This window comes from Coregonus clupeaformis, chromosome 40 (genome assembly GCF_020615455.1).
Source record: "Coregonus clupeaformis isolate EN_2021a chromosome 40, ASM2061545v1, whole genome shotgun sequence".
In the NCBI taxonomy this organism is placed as follows: domain Eukaryota; kingdom Metazoa; phylum Chordata; class Actinopteri; order Salmoniformes; family Salmonidae; genus Coregonus; species Coregonus clupeaformis.
In genome coordinates this window covers 33,489,893-33,512,882 of record NC_059231.1, presented here as the reverse complement: position 1 = coordinate 33,512,882, position 22,990 = coordinate 33,489,893, and the positions used below count along the sequence as shown (strand labels likewise).

The window sequence follows — 22,990 nt, the reverse complement described above, 5'->3', positions numbered from 1 at the left end:
TTCACGTTACTTTACTTGAATAAAATATTTCAGTTGGTGTGTATATTACATTTGTTTTATTTGATTATTAGTTCATTCCAAGTCATCATCTCATCTCTATAGAGCTGCTGCCTATGCTGTCTGACAAAATCACTATTTTAGTAGTTCTTCAAAGTAAATAAGGCATACTTTTAAGACTGCTGAATACCAACTATCAATCACTTAGATCATGTATTTTCAGGTAGAGATACCTTGCGAAGCAACTGCTCTCTATCCCTCTCAATCGTGTCTCCCGAGTGGCGCAGTGGTCTAAGGCACTGCATCGCAGCGCTAGCTGTGCCACTAGAGATCCTGGTTCGAATCCAGGCTCTGTCGTAGCCGGCCGTGACCGGGAGACCCATGGGGTGGCGCACAATTGGCCCAGCGTCGTCCAGGGTAGGGGAGGAAATGGCCGGCAGGGATGTTGGTAGAGCATGGTGTTCGCAACGCCAGGGTTGTGGGTTCGATTCCCGTGGGGGGCCAGTATGAAAAATAAATACAAATATGTATGTACTAACTGTAAGTCGCTCTGGATAAGAGTGTCTGCTAAATGACTCAAATGTAAATGTAATCGCACATTCTTCTAGCAGACGTAAAAAAGAAACACAGATCGTACAAGTAGGCACGCAATGGAATATGGTCATTGTAGTTAATTACCACGTTTTCTGTGTAGAATATTGGCCTGTTGGAAACACAACTCCCTACTACATCGCACAGTTTGGGCTTGATCTGACTTATCTCTACAGAAACTGAGAAATGTGTGCGTTGAGCTCACAAAATAATAATTGAACCGACATTGGTCAATTAGTTGTTTAAAAACCGAAAATAACAGCAATTTCTCAGCACTATGGTTGTCATAACATTTTAGTCACTAGCCCATTTCTCCATCAATGTTTTGAGCTTGTAGGAAAAGTCTTCATATGAGAATGGCACCATAGGGATGACCTTCTCAGAAAGCTGCCATTTGTTAACTTTTCAAGGAGAGTTGGGTTGAAGCATTAGGTTGCTAAGAGAAGGACAAACTGTATTGCTTTCATGGAGGACTGGCTTGACACACAACTTATTTGAATCATGAGCAATATCTATTGGTTTTCTACCAAAAGTTGCAAAGAAACAGGCTGTGGCAGTAGCAGGAACAGTGGCATTTATTTGGCAAAACCTGGTACTTTCACACTAATTTGTGGTATATAATGCAAGCAACTTCAATGGGTATAGTTTCCCATGGAACACGAGAGGCCAATTGGAGACTGTCTCTGACCTGTTTTGTCATGTTGAGTGTGTAACCCACACAATTAGGGGGGTGTTATCAGTGTCAATAGCCAACACACACACACACAGGGCTTTAAAGTGCAGCCAAATATTTCGCTGTGCAACCTGGAGTTTTAATTTGGGAGCACCAGTGCGACCCAAAGAAAATCCAATATTTTAAAAATTATTCTTTAAATAATAATTGTTTTAATGATAAGGCTTCGCACTACCATTGTTTCCCGAGCGCAGATTCGTTAGCATCATGCTTGCACCATTAATACAACAAACACTGCTTGTTTTTAGCACAAACACTTCAAAAGTTTTGAGACCCATATTACCAGAGCAATGATTTTTTCTTTCTGTCACAGATTGGGGGGCTGTATTTTACATTCATAAACCATGTTGCAGGCCGTTCTAAAACTACTCGTGGGTCTCATTGGTTTTACACCTTGTACAGTCATGTTTGATAACTCATTAGCTAGCTAGCTAACAACCTGGTAACTTTACCTGTATATCCAAACATTTGGGGGCACAGAAAGAAAGGAAAGGGATAAACTTCTTCAGGAGATCAATGATCATAGAAATGAATGAATGACAGATGTCTTATCCTCACAAACTTGACTCTCTTAAAGAGCCAGTGTACAATTTTCAATGTAATGCATCTCAATAGGAAAATAGTGCTTTTACATAATGTTAAAAACCTCATATTCTACAAATGACTTTTTAATTTCAATGACAGTTATTTGTATCAACATTTTAGCTTTTTGTAATGAACAAATGTATTTACAGAGTTACATATGTGTTTCTAGGGCACAACATATAGGATATATCTAATTCGAATTCATATAAGCTATATCTCAATTGATTTTTAAAATCTTATTTTCTGGTGCTCCTAAAAGTTATGTTGTGCTTCTAACTTTTTAAAGTTGGAAGCACCAGTGCTACCAATGATTGTTTTGTAATTTAGAGCCCGGTACACACATGCAAACACCCTCCTCGGGCCTCTCCTCTCTCGGAACACCTGAGGAGAAGGTACAATTTCTCTGTCCTCAGCCCCTCAACGAGCTCTCCTCTTAATCAGTGTAGTGGCCCCTCCACTCCAACACCACACTGCTTGGCAAAAGCAGCCTTGCTCTCTTTTCACCTGCCTTGATGGGAATCAATAGGTAGACTGTGACATTGTTACAAGAAAATAAAGGGATCAGGAGAGTGAAATGGAGTCTGTATTTATGCAACACAAGACAACATCACATCGGCCCCCTGTGGATCGGGATCAATTGGGCTGAGAGGAATATTTTGGCATGGAATTTCGATTTTGTCTTAAGAAGATTTTGTTGTCGGTGTTTGTTGTCTCCTTGCGGACCGGATGTAATGATATGACATAAAATGGGGCAGTTGGGAAGATTAAATGTATCCTGTCCTCCACTTGAACAAACTGCTTCCGAGATATGTGTAGCACTCAACCAGCAGAATAACTATTTTGTAATGGCAATACAGAGAGTAAACAGATTATATATTATTCTCAGGATTAAGTATGTTGCAGATGACTCATTGGGTAGATCATCTTGCAGAATTTCTATCAGGATTCAATTCCAGAATTAGGCTGCATTGGTTGTGATGGGTCTCATTTGGATGATCCTTCTCAAGAGGTGACCGTCAGGAGTAGAGATTGAGGATTGACGAATTAAGGACAGAGATTGTGTTGTACAGAAAGACTCAGATTGTATCAATTTAAATGTGGGATATTACAATACTGGCCCAGACCTTCAGAACAATAATAATAAAAAAAAAGACTGAAATTGAATTTGTTTATTTTATTTTATTCTCTGTCCTATTCTCTTCCAGTGGACTGGCTGCTCATTGTGTGTGATCCAGGAAGAAATATAACAAATAACACTGACTTCAGGGGAGAGAGGGGAACCAGACAAACAGGCCATGACACAAATATCAAACCCCTGTGTCGACGCAGTCTGCTCGGGGTGAGGTGTATGTGGTGGGGGATTACATGTCATGAAGTCAGGTCCTTCTACTCACTATTAGACACACATACACACACACACACACACATTGATGGTGTCAGAGAAATAGCAATAGCATTGGCTTGGGGGGAATAGGAAACATTTGTTAAATTCACGGCCTATTGTCACTGCTGACAAAAGGAACGTCAAAGGTAACTTGACAACCACAAAAACAAAAAGAGATTTCACGGACGTATCCATGCCAAAGCATCAGATAATGTGAAGCATAAGGTATAAGAAATGATTCACTGACATGACATCACTCAGCTCTTCCAGCAGTCTTTCTGACAAAAACAATGCAATCACAACCCTTACTATACGCTTGGAAAATGTACTGGTTAGTTTGAATGTTTCAATCTGCAATGTATCTTCAGTATTGGTGATAGGATAAGCCTATTTCAGTGGCTAATATGTCCAACTCTGGTCTACACACCACCTGTATACCCACATACTTGACCACACACAGTAAAGGATCACTCCACTTGTTCAAAACGATGTAAAAAGCTCTTACCATCCACACAGGCTGGCATGGCTCTTGTCGTCCCAGCGATCTGTCCCTTCTTACAGGCGCACCGTGCAGTCTGTCTGGCGATGGTCCGTCTGGGCTGACTGCTGTCCCTGTCCAGCATCACAATCTCACATGTCCCCGCTGCCAGCTGACCTGGAAGTGACATCACATAGACAGGACATTACGTCAGAGTGGCAGAACATACTCTCTTAGGAAAAAAGGTGCCATATAGGGTTCTTCAGTTTGTCCCCATAGGGGAACACTTTTTGGTACTAAGTAGAAACCTTTGCAAAGAGGGTTCTATCTAGAACCTGTAGGGTTATTCATAGAACCCCCTGTAAATAGTTCTGCCTTGAACCCTCTATGAAGGTTTCTGCCTAGAACCATCTATAAAGGGTTCTACCAAGAACACTTTTATCCTCTAAAGGTTCTTCCTAGAACTGTCTATGAACAGTTCTACCAACATTATTAACAAAATGTTATTCTTTATGACAATACATTACATACAGCATATCATAAGGCCTTTCTTTGAGGGCCTAGTTATACCCTAAAGGTGCCCGCATACTAGGTTCGGTTTGCTCCTAGCAGAACTCGGCTAGGCGACGCATACGTCTGTGCCTCGCATACTTCCTTAAAAGACCTTCGCTTGAAGCACGAGACAAAAGCGGCAATATTACAGTTTGTCCCTCTTCAGACGCCGTAGCAACAACATAGCCAGTATACACTTCCTCAAAATAGTCAGAATTAATCTAAGATAAATCATGAAATCTGTCATAAATGTAGATGTTTTTACCAAAGAGGTCTTAGCCGTACAATTTTACATCTAACTAAGATGTTTGGTGCAGTATTTCTCAAGTGAAAAAATTAACTAGTCATCTCTCGTTGAATGAAAACAAACACTTAATTGAAGAATCCCATCCTACTAGGAGTAGTATTGTTGACCAATCAACAACGAAGGGGCTACCAAACTTCGACTTGCCTCAAGAAAAATGTTTGTGTGCTTGAACAGCCAAAACGAACAAAAGGTCACAAAATGTTGTCATAATATATGCGGTGGTGTTAGGAAACTCCTGGGACTTTTCTCAATTGGATTTGCTCAACTCCAGCGTTCTCTCTCCTCCGTCCTCTCTCGCCTCCTTTGGAAAAAGGTCAAAGGTAATCAAGGAGAGGCGGTGGGGTGATGGAACGTGGACGAAAATGTGCTTATAGGAAATGAGATTCTCCTTCTCCACTCGTGCATCATCAGGCAGATTTTGCTTACAGGGGTGGATCCCAAAATAAATGTGTAAAGTGATCAAAACAAGTTAGTTGTGAAGACATTTTATAGATAAACCAATAAGTAGCATATTATTTTTAAATGTGAGCATGCTTTTCTCCTCCGTCAAAACAAAAGTTGATTAAAGTAGTGATGTTACATTTGATACTGGAGCTCCGAGGCATGAGTCGAAATCGCTAAGCAGTGTACTTCGAAGCAGTGTGCCGATGCCCGTATAACTTTATCAGAAGCACGTGAACAATGACGTCCGAAGCTCAGTTTCATCAAACAACCACCTGATTGTTTTGGTATTGGTTTCAGTAGAAGAAAAAAAGGCTACACTGTGCATGCTCTCTGGCGTTGTTTTGACCAGTAGGTTCCACTAGTGTACACTGTGTTGATCAAAGCCTTGAGTAATGAACCTATTTTCGACACAAATGGCTGGAAAGCCTCAATGCTTCAGGAAGCTTAGTTTCCCCATCACTTATTCAAAGGGATGTGACAGGTTTCAAAACTCTTCCGCAAAGGACTCATGTAGGATACACATGACTAGCCTCGATGAAAGGTGGCTTCCATTCGCCTACTAACAAATTGACATCTCCTCGACCACTCAACCACTTATCGGTTTCCGGGTCACAGAGGACGGAGGAGAGAGGGTGGAGGACAGACTTTTTTCCCAAATGAGAAAAGGCCCTGGTTTACAGGCCACGTCAGGGGCGTATTCATTACGGAAACCGCTTAAGAACCAATTTGAAGGTTCCTCCCCGTTTCATTCCATTTGCTTTAATAAATATTTTGCAACAGAATTGGCGTAATGAATATACACCGCAGTCCTGCAAGTCACATTATGCTAGCTTGCAAAGTGAGGTATAATTCCTATTGGAATCCAGCCAGAGTGAGGTTATCCAACAATTGAAACTTTTAATCACTCACAACCTGCATTCAGAATGACTGCCAGGATAGAGACTATTTGTTTATAAGACTACCTAAATCATCTAAACTGGAACAACCATCTCAGTAACGGGTGCAATAAATCCAATTACTAATAGTTTGGATTAGTTTAGAAAAATGTATGTTATTTATCTTTGTGTAGAATAAGATTAATCAACCAATATAGGTACGTACAAAAACACAGATATTGAAACAAACAATTCTGAAACTCAACCTGCAATAGAGCATGCTGGGAAATATGATGGGCGTGGTTTTCAGTGTTTTACGCTACAAAGAGTAAAAATGGCACAATCACACTCAACTCTGGTTAGTAAAACCAACAGTGGTGTTGTTAATTTAACTCAACACTAAAAATATTACACTGAAAAATCAACACTAGGTAAAATTGCACAATTTGCTGTGTGCCGTACAATACACTGCCGGTTCACTCATACTCCCTTCTACTCTCCTACTCTCTGCTCAATAAAATCACAGAAAATACTCATTTGAAAGACAGAAATCATGGCAAAGATATCAACTATGTCAGTACTGTATATGTAAAATGATTAAGGTAATACCAGATACATGCACAAATATTCCCATATAGGTACAGTTTAAAACATTCTCACACCTAACTTTTTTAACTTATCAGATTGCTCACACTCCTGATGTTAAAGTTTAAAAACGGAGGTAAACTTTAAAATAATAATAAAGTATGCACTCACTAACTGTAAGTCGCTCTGGATAAGAGCGTCTGCTAAATTACGTAAATGTAAAATGTAAATGTAATGATCATGCACTGTTTAAAAGCGGATTCAAATTCAGAACGGATCTATGTAGAACTCTTCTTGCCTTCCAAAGAATCCTTCTTGCCGTCCAAAGAATCATCAAAGAACCCTTTCTTCCAAAAACAGTTCTTAGGATGTTTAAGGTTCTAGGTAGAACCCTTTGCCTTACAAAGAACCCCCAGCAAACATGACCACATTGGCCCCATGTGGGTATTTGGTGGGCAAGTGGGGCGGGGGCTAGCCCACACAAATATTTTGGGGCTTGATAGTAAGAACTTTGTTGTCTTTCTGATACAATGTAATCGGCAGCCGATCCAAAAGGGTTAGCTTACTTCAGGCGAAGTGAGGGCTGCACTTGGGGCTACCTGCATAGGGGCCAATGTTGGGCTGATGAGCAAAGGCATATTGGCCCAATGTTGGCAGCCTACATGGGGACAATATTTTAATCTGCATTGGGTCCATATCATGCCAATGTAGAAATGTTTGTTGGGCCTCGTCTTCCAAAAATAATTATTCAGATGAAAACAATTCTTGGTAGAACCCTATCCCTCCGCAAAGAATCATTTTGGAACCCTTTTTTTCTAAGAGTGTAAGGACATAAACATCGCAGAAGTGTGTGCAGTATTGTTCTATGAGGCAAAGCATGAACCTGCTCAGTGCAGATGTAAGAAAGGAGACAAGGAGTGGACACACATTTCGAGTATTGAGATGCACCCAATGTTGAGAAAAAAGCTAATAAAGCAGTCTAGACAATCACTTAAGAGAGCATTTTTGAGGAGTGGTTTTTATTCTAATACTTATTAGACCCCCCCACTGGAAACCACCAGACTTTACCCAATGGTATTTCTTATTAATTTCTCATTAATTGTACATTTTTCATCACCCTACCTCCGTGGACGTGTTGCATTCATTAGCCATGAATGGAATATATGAATACTGATGAACCATCCAATCACAGCACAGCGTCCCCCTCACTTCCAGAGTTATTCAATCAGGTGACCTCTGACCTTTAATCAACCTCTTGCTCTTCACCCATCAACCGCACCCACACACACACACACACACACACACACACACACACATATACAAATATATATATATATATATATATATATATATACAGTGGGGGAAAAAAGTATTTAGTCAGCCACCAATTGTGCAAGTTCTCCCACTTAAAAATATGAGAGAGGCCTGTAATTTTCATCATAGGTACACGTCAACTATGCCAGACAAATTGAGGAAAAAAAATCCAGAAAATCACATTGTAGGATTTTTAATGAATTTATTTGTAAATTATGGTGGAAAATAAGTATTTGGTCACCTAAAAACAAGCAAGATTTCTGGCTCTCACAGACCTGTAACTTCTTCTTTAAGAGGCTCCTCTGTCCTCCACTCGTTACCTGTATTAATGACACCTGTTTGAACTTGTTATCAGTATAAAATACACCTGTCCACAACCTCAAACAGTCACACTCCAAACTCCACTATGGCCAAGACCAAAGAGCTGTCAAAGGACACCAGAAACAAAATTGTAGACCTGCACCAGGCTGGGAAGACTGAATCTGCAATAGGTAAGCAGCTTGGTTTGAAGAAATCAACTGTGGGAGCAATTATTAGGAAATGGAAGACATACAAGACCACTGATAATCTCCCTCGATCTGGAGCTCCACGCAAGATCTCACCCCGTGGGGGTCAAAATGATCACAAGAACGGTGAGCAAAAATCCCAGAACCACACGGGGGGACCTAGTGAATGACCTGCAGAGAGCTGGGACCAAAGTAACAAAGCCTACCATCAGTAACACACTATGCCGCCAGGGACTCAAATCCTGCAGTGCAAGACGTGTCCCCCTGCTTAAGCCAGTACATGTCCAGGCCCGTCTGAAGTTTGCTAGAGTGCATTTGGATGATCCAGAAGAGGATTGGGAGAATGTCATATGGTCAGATGAAACCAAAATATAACTTTTTGGTAAAAACTCAACTCGTCGTGTTTGGAGGACAAAGAATGCTGAGTTGCATCCAAAGAACACCATACCTACTGTGAAGCATGGGGGTGGAAACATCATGCTTTGGGGCTGTTTTTCTGCAAAGGGACCAGGATGACTGATCCGTGTAAAGGAACGAATGAATGGGGCCATGTATCGTGAGATTTTGAGTGAAAACCTCCTTCCATCAGCAAGGGCATTGAAGATGAAACGTGGCTGGGTCTTTCAGGATGACAATGATCCCAAACACACCGCCCGGGCAACGAAGGAGTGGCTTCGTAAGAAGCATTTCAAGGTCCTGGAGTGGCCTAGCCAGTCTCCAGATCTCAACCCCATAGAAAATCTTTGGAGGGAGTTGAAAGTCTGTGTTGCCCAGCGACAGCCCCAAAACATCACTGCTCTAGAGGAGATCTGCATGGAGGAATGGGCCAAAATACCAGCAACAGTGTGTGAAAACCTTGTGAAGACTTACAGAAAACGTTTGACCTGTGTCATTGCCAACAAAGGGTATATAACAAAGTATTGAGAAACTTTTGTTATTGACCAAATACTTATTTTCCACCATCATTTGCAAATAAATTCATAAAAAATCCTACAATGTGATTTTCTGGAAAAAAAATTCTCAATTTGTCTGTCATAGTTGACATGTACCTATGATGAAAATTACAGGCCTCTCCCATCTTTTTAAGTGGGAGAACTTGCACAATTGGTGGCTGACTAAATACTTTTTTTCCTCACTGTATATATATATATATATATATATATATATATATATATATACACACACACTCCGGTGTGACTCCCTCCCCTTGCTGCTCACCCATTAACCCCGGTCTGTGTTGGGAGCCCCAGGTCTCATCCGGCGAGGGTTATCAGTGCCAGTAAGGGATAATTGTGATTGGCAACAGGGTCAGAGGTGTGATTTAATCTGGCACTTAGTCACCACAGAAACATAATTAACTCAACTACCGGGTCATTCTCAGGGTAATAGTGATCCATCAAGACCAGGACGCTAGAATGCGGTGGAGACCAATTTGCAGTGGAATGGTGTGCCAATAGGGGTTGCCTATAACTTTAAATGCGGATAGTTTGTGTGTGTGTGTTTGTACACTACTTTAGCGCACACTAGGATATACAGTGTATGTGTGCTTTCACTTCCAAATTTAACTTTCAAATCTTTCAGGATGAACGATTTAAAAAATATATATATATACCAGAATAAACACTTTGCACATATGGCTCACTTGTGTATGCTTTAGCCTGTGCATCTGTCAAGGTAGAGAGGTAAACAAACCCATACAGTGTTACAGCATGTTACAAAGAGGAAACTAGGTAGTTTACTTAACCCCATGTTTGAAGTAGCCAATCAATTTATGCATGGATCTGTGCACAGAGTAGAAAGAAGGAAAGCATCCTGTGGCTAAACAAATAGCCAGGGATGGGTCAAATTTACAAAACACAATTACTAAATACAATTACAAAATACCATAAAGATCAATATATCAAAATAAACTACAAAATAATTGCATTTGAACATGTATTTCATTAAAATGTTGTATTTTTAAATACAGAAATACATTTGCAAGTAGCCGTGCCGAACAGCAACATCATTCTCAGTAACGGTTACAGAAACGTTTAACTTTCTATGACTGTGATATGTTGTTGTTTATGTGAAATTGAACATGCCAAAATGAACTGCAAAGCACACTGGGTATTATTATTGGCCTTGTTTTGAGGGCGGAGCTCATTGGAATAATGTTTTGCAATTGTTCATTTTTACATATACATTTAGTTAATTTTGCAGAGACTTCTATCATGCCATAGTGCCATCAGACTCCTGATACCAATGCAGGGTGAAAGTGGGCCACAAAATGTTGAACCGCTATAAAAAAATGGTACAGAAAAGTATTTTGTATATTGAAAAGAAGAATGTGGACACCACTTCAAATTAGTGGATTCGGCTAGTTCAGCCACACCCGTTGCTGACAGGTGTATAAAATCGAGTACACAGCCATGCAATCTCCATAGTCAAACATTGGCAGTAGAATGGCCTTACTGAAGACATCATTGACTTTCAACGTGGCACCGTCATAGGATGCCACCTCAGTTGCAACACTCACTACTGAGTTCCAAACTGCCTCTGGAAGCAACGTCAGCACAAAAACGTTGTCAGGAGCTTCATGAATAGGGTTTCCATGGCCGAGCAGCCGCACACACGCCTAAGATCACCATGCGCAAAGTCAAGCGTTGGCTTGAGTGGTGTAAAGCTCGCCGCCATTGGACTCTGGAGCAGTGGAAACGCGGTCTCTGGAGTGATGAATCACGCTTCACCATATGGCAGTCCAACGGACAAATCAGGGTTTGGCGGATGCCAGGAAAACACTACCTGCCCCAATGCATAGTGCCAACTGTAAAATTTGGTGAAGGAGGAATAATGGTCTGGGACTGTTTCATGGTTCGGGCTAAGCCCCTAAGTTCCAGTGCAGGAAAATCTTAACGCCACAGCATACAGCAGCTTCCACTGATCTGTTCCCTATATAAATGTGATTGCTAGAGAACCACTACCACGTATCATTTAAATCGGTACAGCACTCTCACTAACAGGTGCAACAAATATAGACTCTTACAAGACATGCCTCAAAATATGTTAATGAGCGAGAAACAACAATAACATGCACCCATTAGTGTTCAAAATGTTTTTGGCATTCCTAAACTGTTTTATGGTACTGTATTTTGAATTACAGTAAATTACTGACAGCAATTGGCCAGTAAGGTACTGTAGAATTTCAGGACAAGGTTTGTAGAACTCCTAAAATACATTCTCACTCACGGGTGCAACAAATATAGCCTTTTACAAAGCATGCCTTAATTATGTTAATGAGCCAGAGACTCTGTCCCTGCCCACAACATTTTCCCACAATGCACCATAATTAATAATGTAAAACACATTTACGCTATTTTACTGTGCGTTCAACAGTGTTTTACTGTTAAAATTACAGAAAGGTCTTAGAGTGCTGTATAACAAATGTACCGTATTTTACTGTGCATTCTACAGTATCTACTGTATTCAGTTTATACAGTATCATACTGTTGAAAATTACAAAAACGTCTAACAGTTTAACTGTACCCTTGCAGTTCCCACCTTAAAAGAGCCAAAAGGTACAAATGTAGTTATCTCTTTATAAAGACAGGAGGAAAAGATCCAGCCAGCACTTATCAGCACATACCTGTATCTTTAGTAATAAATGGATGCAGATCTGCAGAGACAGAACACAGGGCTGTGATGTCTTGTGTTACGTTGTGATGGCTTTTGATGGGGTTGTGATGTCGGCTGCCTTTGCACCATGTCATAACGTCTGATGAAGGGTTTTTAATCTCTGACTGTGTCCTTCCCAGCAGGGGCCTAGGACTAAAGAACAATGTGAGACCTCACGATTTCCCTTCATCATCTTCTTTCTTCTGCCTCTCTCACTTGTCTTCCTCTGCTCTTCATCACGTGTTTCACTTAACTTCCTCTTCCTCTTTCTTCTCCCTCTCTCCCTTGCCTTCCTCTTCATCACCTTTCACTTCACACCCTCACCTCCTCCTCAACTCAGACTTTCCCTTTATTCATCTCCTTCTTTCCTCTCTCCCTTCTCTTCCTCTGCTCTTCATCACGTGTTACACTTAACGCCCTCCCTCCTCCTCCTCTTCCTCCTCCGTGCCTCTCCGGGTGATGCAGGATAATGACTTTTCATGTGTGCGTTGCATCAGGCACATTGGCAGACTTCGTTTTTATTTTTACACCCTTCTACAAAGGTCCACTCACTGCCTCTCCCTCTGTCAGAGCCCCCTGTGAAATAATCATTTCTTTCTTCACTGAAGCTGAGAACATTTCCGTGCACACCATTGTCTCATTATATATAATATGTGGATCACTTTGGAGCTGGAGCACAGTGTGTCATAGAGGCACGAAGAGCAAGAGTGACTTTTATGAATGTCTCCAGCTGCTTTTAGCTAGGCAGAGGACCTCTCCAGACTGACTCCACTGTTTTACTGTTAATGATTGGTAATCTACAGTCTAAACGGATTCCTTTGTGTGCTGGTGAAGGGTAGTAACACCTAATTATTAAGAACTGAGCACTGCAGTCAGTGTGAAGAATATCTCTTGTGTTGCAGCCATCTCAGGGCTTTGTATTAAAAGAATGGTGTCCATTCCACAAACGTCTCTATCAGACTGAATAATCCACACAATAATGAATGGACACTGCTAGTCACATATACTGAGACACATTGTTAAAATGGCTTGAACAAAACTAACATGTTAGCCAGATTGATGTATGATTTTTCTGTCCTATTGTCACCTGGTTGTCATCTGGGCAGGCGAGATAGCTGCTTAAAATGTATGTATCATGCCCTTCAGCGAAATGAAACCTCCATCCACAGTATAGAAGATGGATTAACTTGGCCAGGCATACAACTTAATACACAGCAAGACTATTGACATGTTCCTTTGCTTTATTATTTCTGTGAGCGATCCCAGAAACACATTAGGATTGCTCTTTTGTACCGGGTCATTTGACAAACGTCCGGCGCAGCAGCGAGTACACAAGGCCGGAATGCGTGATTGATTTTATGTTCATGTCAACGCCTTTGGGCCCTTACGATCTCAGAAGTGTGCTCGTCAGTTTTTGGCGAGGAAGACATGCTCTTACTTGACTTTTTTTTCTACACTTCAAAAAACATTCACCAAGTGCATCTTTAAGTGTGAATGTGATTAATCAAATGCTTTGCTATTTATAAGTCGAGTGGTTCGTGTTTTTATTTATCCGCCAGGAAAATGTAAACAAGGTCATACATAAACAGAAAATTACATGGTTTCAAAAACTGTTGGAAGTCATGTAGAGGACTCACTCACTCTGTATGTATTCCGTCATTTTACATTCCCATTTCAGTGTATTTCCAGTTTCCATTCTATTCAACTCAAATGTAAATTCCGACTCCAGATTCGATTTGGGGGAAAAAACAGAAGTGAAGAGAATGAAAAACATTATTACCACTTACATTCTTGGCATCTCGTGCTGCATGTAGCCCTTGTGGCGGTACTGTAGTAGAGTTCAAACTAGATAACGATGCACTGGAGTACAGTATATTCCCCCCAAAATTACAATGCCTAGAAAAAAGCCTCTACTCTGAGCCCCTCAGCAACAAAATAACAATGTGTTCCAGAGCAGATAAGGCCACTCCAGTGACATTCATTCACTATCAATCTCTACTGTATGGGAAGAGGACTCGGCATCTGCAAGTACAGGCTCTACACAGCCAGAGAGGAGAGATCACAGAGGGCTAGCAGCACTACTCTGCACCCTCCTCACCCTGACCCAGTCAACAGCCAACCAGACAGGGCAGAACAGAACACATTCATTACACATTCATGCAGTACAACCTAAGATAAGTCATTTCTACAAAGTCTTGTCAATATCTGTCATGAGAAATCCATCACACACGCACTCAGCTACATTATGCCGAAATACATAATGTCCTTCAGGGAAGTGTGGCAAGAACTGTAATTAAAGTTGTGCATCACCATCTAGTCTTAGCCTTTCTAGTTAGACAGTATGCACTGCAAGTCAGATTCCTTTTTAGGTTTCATTCTACTTACCACTGTTGCCTTGGACACGACATGAATTATTCCGGGAGTTTAGGTACAGGTTGCACTTTGTGGTAAATGCAGGCAAAAAATATAATTTGATTTATGTATCTCCAAACATAAGCATGGTGATGGTGTGTGAATACAGTAAGCTCTTAGAAAAAAGGTACTAAGTAGAACCATATAGAGTTGTTCAGTTTGTCCCCATAGGGGAACCATTTGTGGTGCTAGGTGGAACCCTTTGAACCCTCTATGTAGGGTACTTCATAGAACCCCCTGTAAATGGTTCTACCTAAAACTCTGTGTGAAGAGTTCTAGGCAGAAGTTAAACGTTTTAACGTCACATGCACAAGTACAAGGAAATGCCTTTCTTGCAAGCTCTAAACCCAACAATGCAGTAATCAACAACTTTATGGAGTGAGTGTTTGTGTGTGTGTTGGAGTGTCAGTGGGCGTGTCAGCCCTGTCAATGGGGGAGTGCTAGCCCCCGCCGTTTCCTGTAGTCCACGATCAGCTCCTTGGTCTTACTGATGTTGAGGGAGAGGTTGTTGTTCCGGCACCACACTACCAGGTCACTGACCTCCTCCCTGTCTCATCATCACCAGTGATCAGGCCTACCATTGTCATGTCGTCAGCAAACATGATGATTGTGTTGGAGTCGTGCGTGGCCATGCAGTCGTGGGTGAACAGGGAGTACAAGAGGTGACTAGGCACACACCCCTGTGGGGCCCCCATGTTGAGGGTCAGCGTGGCAGAGTTGATGTTGCCTACCCTCACCACCTGGGGTTGTCCCGTCAGGAATTCCAGGATCCAGTTGCAGAGAGAGGTGTACAGTCCCAGGGTCCTAAGCTTGGTGATGACTTTGGAGAGGGCAATGGTGTTGAACGCTGAGCTGTAGTCAATGAACAGCATTCTCACATAGGTATTCCTCTTATCTAGGTGGGTGAGGGCAGTGTGGACTGCAATTGAGATTGCGTCATCTATGGATCTGTTGGGGAGGTTTGCAAATTGGAGTTGGTCTAGGGTGTCTGGGATGATGGAGTTGATGTGTGCCATAACCAGCCTCTCAAAGCACTTCATGATTACAGATGTGAGTGCTACAGTGCAGGAGTCATTGTGGCATGAAGCCTTAGAGTTCCTGGGAACAGGAATGATGGTGGTCATCTTAAAACATGTGGGGATTACAGACTGACAAGGAGAGGTTGACAATTACCGTGAATATGCCTGCCAGCTGTTCTGCGCATGCTCTGAGAATGTGCCCTGGAATACTGTCGGGCCCCACGGCCTTGCAGGTGTTGACCTGATTGAAGACCTTACGTTGGCCTCAGAGAGCGAGATCACCAATCCTCTGGGTTGGTGGCAGCCCCCCCTAACTCTGTGGAGGTCATAGTGGGACTCCTTGTACTTGTTCCTGTCCTCCGCTGTGGCCTCAGGGTTGTCTGTGATAGTCCTGTGTACGGTGGCCCTGTCCTTTAGTTTAGCGCTAACCTCAGTGTTAATCCAATACGTTTGATTGGGGAAGCAGCGAACCTTCACTGTGGGGACAATGTCACCTACGCATTTCGTAATGAAGCCGGTGACAGCGGTGGTTAGCTTGTCGATGTTAACAGGGGAGTCTCAAAACATTGCAAAGCAGTCCTCTAGCATGGTATCTGATTCTGGTGACGATTTCTCAACGGAGCGAGTCACAGGTACTTGCTGTTTGAGCTTCTGCTTGCAAACAGGAAGCAGGAGTACAGTCATGATCTGATTTGCCGAATGGCGGATGAGGGAGGGCCTTGTATGCTTGCTTGTGGGTAGAATAACTGTGGTCTTTATCGCCCCTAGTGGCGAGGGAGACGTGTTGATGGATGTAGGGCATCAAGTGTCTTAATGACGCAGAATTAAAATAGCCGGCAACCAGAAAAGCAGCCTCTGGTTGTAAGTTTTCCTGATTGTTTATAGCCTCGTTATTTTTCTTGTCCTGAGGTGGAATGTATACAACAGTCACAAGAACAGCTGAATGGTCAGTATTTGACCATCAGGTGTTCCAAGATGGGTGAACAATGGGTCAACACTTCCACCGCACTCGAGTCAGCACACCAGTTGTTGTTGATGAAGAGGCAAACCCCTCCCCCTCTCGATTTCCCTGACTCCACTGTCCTGTCTGCACGGTGAATGGAGAATCCATCGAGTTGGATAGCCATGGGGGGAATATTGCAGTTTTGAGAGTCCCGTTGGTAGCAAATCCGCGATCGGAGGTCATCTATCTTATTATCAAGTGACTGTACCAGTAGAATGTAGGGAAGAAGTGGGCGGCTTTTAGTGATGGGGTAACAAAGCTTCCTGAAGCATGGAGGTTTTCCTGCCAATTGTGTCGAAAATAGGTTCAATACTCAAGGCTTTGATCAACACAGTGTACACTAGTGGCACCTGCTTGTACCAAACCAATCAGGTGGTTGTTCGACGAAGCAAAGCTTCGGACATCATTGATCACGTGCTTCTGATAAAGTGATACAGGCATCGGCACACTGCTTCGAGGTACACTGCTTAGGGATTGCGACACATGCCTCAGAGCTCCGGCATCAAACGTAATATCACTACCGGTTTTCCCTTTGCCTTAATCTCACAGGATCCCCCCTCTCTTGCCTCTCTTGCCTCTGTAAAGCCGGCGTTTCCTCTTGGGTAGCCCGAAAATTAGGTCGGAATTACAGAAAGAGCCAAGGCTAGATGAGGCTAAGTCGAAGTAAAGCTGGAATTGAGGTAAGTAACTGCCGATCTGATGTTCAAAAATTATTGTTGGTTGTAAGAAATGATAGCGGATACATTTAGTGAGAACAGAGTAAAAACAAAAGACAAAAGAATCACAAAATAGCAAAGTTGGGTCGGAGCTTGCAAAACAGTGGCTATCCAGTACGGCACCATCTTAGAGAGTTCTAGGTAGAACCATTTTCATTTTTCTTTTGTCTTTGAAGGGTTCCTCCTAGATCCCTCTATGAACGGTTCTACTAAGAACCCTTTTATCTTTGAAGGGTTCTCCTTCGAACCCTCTATGAACAGTTCCACCAGCCTTATTAGCCTTTAAAATGTTACTCTTTATGACAATACATTACATACACTACCAGTCCAAAGTTTTAGTACACCTACTCATTCAAGGGTTTTTCTTAATTTTTACTGTTTTCTACATTGTAGAATAATAGCGAAGACATCAAAACTATGAAGTAACACATATAATCATGCAGTAACCAAAAAAGCTTTGCACACCCTTGGCATTCTCTCAACCAGCTTCATGAGGTAGTCACCTGGAATGCATTTCACTTTACAGCTTGGGAGAAGCAATGGATCGGGTTCTCCAGGTCATCCAACGCCTGGAGAGGAGAGGACCCGATCATTTGGGACCAGCTGAGCGACTGGATCCAGCCACCCACAACCCAGCACCCAGAGGGATTCATATATCCCAACCACAGGATTTTGATGGGACAGCTGCCTCTGACAGGGATTCCTCCTACAACTGGATTTATACTTCTCAAACATCAGTCAGGCTCCATCGGAGAGGGAGAAGGTGTCTGCCCTCGTCTCCTGCCTCTCGGGGAAAGCCCTGGAGTGGGCCAACGTGGTCTGGAGTGAAGGAGGAGCCGTGTTGGACAGCTACGGGGAGTTTGATCGCTTCTTTCGGGCCGTCTTCGATCACCCGCCCGAAGGTAGAGAGGCGGGCGAGCGGTTGGTCCACCTGAGGCAGGGGACGAGGACCGCGCAGAACTTCACCCTGGAGTTTCGTACTCTAGCGGCTGGGTCCGGGTGGAACGAGCGGGCCCTCATCGACCACTTCCGGTGCCATCCACTGTCACAACTTCCTCCGAAGCTGCCACCTCTCCTTGTTCGGGCAGGCTTCAGCGTTCGTCGCCACCGGCCTTCTAGCCACTGCCGCTCCTCATCTCATCATTCCATTTGTTTTGTCTTGTTTATTACAGACACCTGGTTCATATCCCCTCACCAGTCCCTGTATAAGTGTTCACTCTGCCCCCTTGTATTTGTGTGTGATTGTTTATTGTGGAGGACAGAGAAGCTCGGTGGAGCTCCGTGTATTTTTTATCGGCAGGATATTTCCCTGTGTGCCTTGTATTTTCCAGAGCGCACTGGAGTGTTTTGATGCATTACTGCGTAACTCTGTGTTTCAGAATAAATCCTGTTATTCTGTGATTTACCCTCCTGCGCCTGACTCCTTCGAAATCACCTCATCACAATATCCAACAGTTTGAACTTTTAATCACCTGCAACCTGGATTCAGAATGACTGTCAGGGTAGGGAAGATTGATTAGTGAGACTACCTAAATCATCTAAACTAGAACAACCATTTCTTTCAGTAAGGGGTGCAATAAGTCCAACTACTAACATATTGGATTAGTTTAGAAAATGGTATGTTATTTATTTGTGTGTAGCATAACGTTAATCAACCTATTAATGTACATGAAAAACACATATTGAAACAAACATTTGTAAAAAATCAACATGCAATAGAGCATGCTGGGAAATATGATTGTTGATTGTGATTGTCTGCATTGTTGGGAAAGGGCTCGTAAGTAAGCATTTCAAGGTAAAGTCTACACCTGTTGTATTCGACCCATGTGACAAATACCATTTGATTTGATGGGCGTGGTTTTGATTGTGTCATTTTGACTCTGTGTAGATTAAAACAATCACACTCAATTATTTCACACCAGTGTTAACACAGTACAACACTTATTTCATAAGGCCTTATTTTGAGGGCCTAGTTTTACCCTAATACAGTTGTCTGAAACTCATGGTTTACAGGCCACATCAGGCCTGCATGTCACATTATGCTGGCTTGCAAAGTGATGTGTATTGGAATCCAGCCAGAGTGGGGATATCCGACATTTGGCATTTTTATTCACCTGCAACCTTCATAAAGAATGACTGCCGAGTTGGGAATACTAAGATATGAGACTACAAAACCATCTAAACTGGAATAACCATTTCAGTAACAGGTGCAATAATTCCAAGTAACAGATTGAATTAGTTTTTTAAAAAACATTTATGTTATTTATATTTGAGCAGCATGAGATTAATTAATCAATCAACATACATGTGAAAACATAGATATTGAAACAAACAATCCTAAAAATCTAAATATAATAGAGCATGCTGGGAAATATGAATGAAGAGCATGGTTTTGGTTTAACACTGGTTATTAACACTAACACTGGGGTTCTTTTAAACCAATGAGTGTTAATTTAACAATTGCAGAGTTAATTTAACACCTTAATGATCACTAGAAATGTTACACTGAAAAATCAACACTTGGTTACACTGGCCAATTTGCTGTGTATCTACTATGCCAGTACTGTATATGTAAACTTTTTAAGGCACAGGTGTCAAACTCATTCCACGGAGGGCTGAATGGCTCCCTTGTACTTGATTGATGAATTAAGGTCACTAATTAGTAAGAAACTCCCCACACCTGGTTGTCTAGGGCTTAATTGAAAGGAAAAACCTGCAGACACTAGGCCCTCCATGGAATGAGTTTGACACCCCTAGATTAATTGAAATATTCCCATATAGGTACAGTTTAAAACATTCTCACACCTATCTTTTTAAATTTAGCAGATTACTCAAAATCCTTATATTGAGTGTAAACACTGAGGTAAACAGTAATGCTCAAGCACCATTTAAAAGAAAGAAAATAAATGACAATAAAAAAGCTTATTCAGATTCAAAAGGGTTCTATGCGGAACCCTTCTTGCTATCCAAATAATCATTCTTGCCTTCCAAAGAATCATGAAATAACTAACCTTTTCTTCCAAAAACGGTTCTTAGGATGTTAAAAGTTCTAGGTAGAACCATTTGCCTTAGAAATAACCATTGTCTTCCAAAAAGGGTTCTTCAGATGAAAACGGTTCTTGGTAGAACCCTATCCCTCTGCAAATAACCCTTTTTTTCTAAGAGTGTATGATGAGTTCAGTGTGCCTGAGCCCCTGATGATGTGCATAATGTTCGACTCCATCACCTCATCATCACACTCAGCCAGAGTGGAGGGAGGCAAATATCTACACTCACATACTCATATACATTCCTGCCAAAATCCCTCTGCAAAACACCAACAAAACACACAGCAACACACAGTCCACTCTATCTCTGCCCACCAGTCCCGAAGTAACACAAAGGGACATGCAGCCATGTTCCAGCTATCTCTCTCTCTCTCACACACACACACACACACACACACACACACACACACACACACACACACACACATACACACACGATTTTACAGAGGACTGCATTAATAAACTACAATAGCAGCTGTTCACGGAGAGTCAGAGATACAGAGCCAACAACAAGCTGAGATGTCTGGAATCTAATTTGGATACAAACTGTAAATTAGTGAAACCTTGATGATGCTCCCTGCCCTCGGGCCTGGCGTGGTAGATTTAAATGAAGCCTTTTAACAAACTTAATAAGGGGCTGTTAGAGCCAGCACAGAGTCAGCACAGCTTCCCTACACAGCATACCTCTAGGTGGGAGAACGGCACACCGCCCACAGGTCTCATCCTGACACATACAAATGCGCATGTTATGTACACACACACACACAGACGCATATACACGTGCATGAATACATGCGCAAACGCAGGCAGGCAGGCAGGCAGGCAGGCAGGCAGGCAGGCAGGCAGGCAGGCAGGCACACAAACACACACAGACACAGACACACAGACACACACTACAATTACTGCCCATCCAGCATGAAACAGTACATCAGCTGTATACAGTATGGGGCTGACAAAATACAGCCATAGACTCTGCATGCTGTTGGAAAACAGAGATCAGGGAGGGGCAGCTTGGGCCGCTAAAGTGCTGGGCAAAGAGGATAAATATTAGCTCTCTGTCAATGCTACCAGAAGTCAGAAAAGTTCTCGAGACAACTCTCGTTACAAGCGTTCTCATCATAAAAAGGGAAAGTGCGTACATAAGATCCATGCGTTGCAAACGCCATGCTCTACCAACTGAGCCACAGAGGACCACACACACACACAGAAGCATACACTGGTCAACCTGCAGTCTGAATAACATCAGCTACGTTTACACAGGCAGCCCAATTCTGATCCTTTTTTTTTTTACTAATTGGTCTTTTGACCAATCAGATCAGCTCTGAAAAAGATCTGATGTGAAAATATCTGATGTGATTGGTCAAAAGACCAATTAGTTAAAAAAAATAAGATAAATATCAGAATTGGGCTGCCTGTCTAAACGCAGCCAACTAGAGGTTTTGAGTCAGACAACCTTCTGCAGTATAAGCTATTGTCACGGAATCAGCCGAGGCTGCTCCTCCTCCTTGCTCGGGCAGGTTTCGGCGTTCGTCGTCCCCGGAGTAGTAGCTGCCACCGATCTATGTTTCGGTGTTTGACTTGTTTTGTCCTGATTGTGTACACCTGTTCCCCATTATGTTGTATTGTTTCCCCTATTTAACCCTCTGTCGTGCATTGTGTGTTGTGTGTTATTGTATTCGTCTTCGGCAGTGTTAGTGTGCGGGTTGTTTTCCTCCTTGTATGGAGATGGTATTCTTCTCTGGTTACTTTCAAGTAAAGTATGTTTCCAGTAGCTCTGTGTCCTGCGTTTGACTTCGCCTACCACATTTCACCGTCGCCTTCTGACAGCTATATGCTTCAAGGGATAGTTCACGCAAATTAAAACATTTTAATTGCTGTTCATCACAATGCAAATCTCTGCCCCTATTATACAGTACATACACAGGGTGTATACACATCATTTAATATATCAGCTCTGTATGAAAATACATCTAAATGAATTAGTATCTTTTCATAATGATGGTAGCCTTTTTTTCCTCGTTTGACCTTGAAGTAGCTTGCATATGGAGAATGCCCCACGAGGGGCAACCTTTTCCTCCATGTTAGTCTTTAAGAATAATTAATTATTGTAATAGCAGGATTCTGGCTTGGAACATTGAAATGAATGTTCATCAATTAAAACGGTGGAAGACGGGAAAACAAATGACCCTGATCACCCTAACACTACACACACACAACCGCCCCCCTGCCCACACACACACTTATACACACATAGCACCACTGCAATTAAGCACATTTTCCAATCCCTGAGGATCCACAAATGAGGCCAGGCACGCTAGTCCCTTAAACGCCACTGTGATTTTACAGGTTAAAACTCAATCTGAAACTAAACACCATGTCTCAGCCCTCGGGGCCAGGGGGAAGGATAGAGAGGTCACCCTTAGGTACGCAATTTATCTGTGGCAGAAAAAGCCTATAATGAGGCCTAGTTGGGATGTGTTTGTAGTTGGAGTGTGAGTGTGAGTGTGTGTGTGTGTGGGAGTAGTGTGAGTCCATGACTTCTTTCATGGAGGGTTGATCAGCATTCATCAGGAGGACTCGGGGACTGCAGTGATTGAATGCAGACTCCACACCAGCCTTCCTTTAATCTCACTCTCTCATTCAGCCCCTCACTGTGGCTCAGCTGTATGATAAAGAACGTTCACATTCTCCTTCCATCTCTTTCTCTTTCCATTTCTCTCATTTTTGCTCTCTCTCTCTGTCGGACAGTTGGTTGGTAGGTATCGCTCTCGCTTTCTCCGTTGGTCTC

At 42.4% G+C, this 22,990-nt stretch overlaps 1 protein-coding gene across 4 annotated transcripts in view; it reads right to left on the bottom strand.

Moving 5' to 3' along the window:
* The window catches only part of LOC121555072 (chemokine-like protein TAFA-5), a 207,237-nt gene that overhangs the window by 96,676 nt on the left and 87,571 nt on the right, over positions 1–22,990 (bottom strand). For all 4 annotated transcript variants that reach the window (XM_041868858.2, XM_041868859.2, XM_041868860.1 and 1 more), the window contains exon 2: positions 3,796–3,945. In XM_041868858.2, coding sequence (XP_041724792.1) covers positions 3,796–3,945 — 150 coding nt within the window. The remainder of the gene's footprint in view (positions 1–3,795; positions 3,946–22,990) is intronic.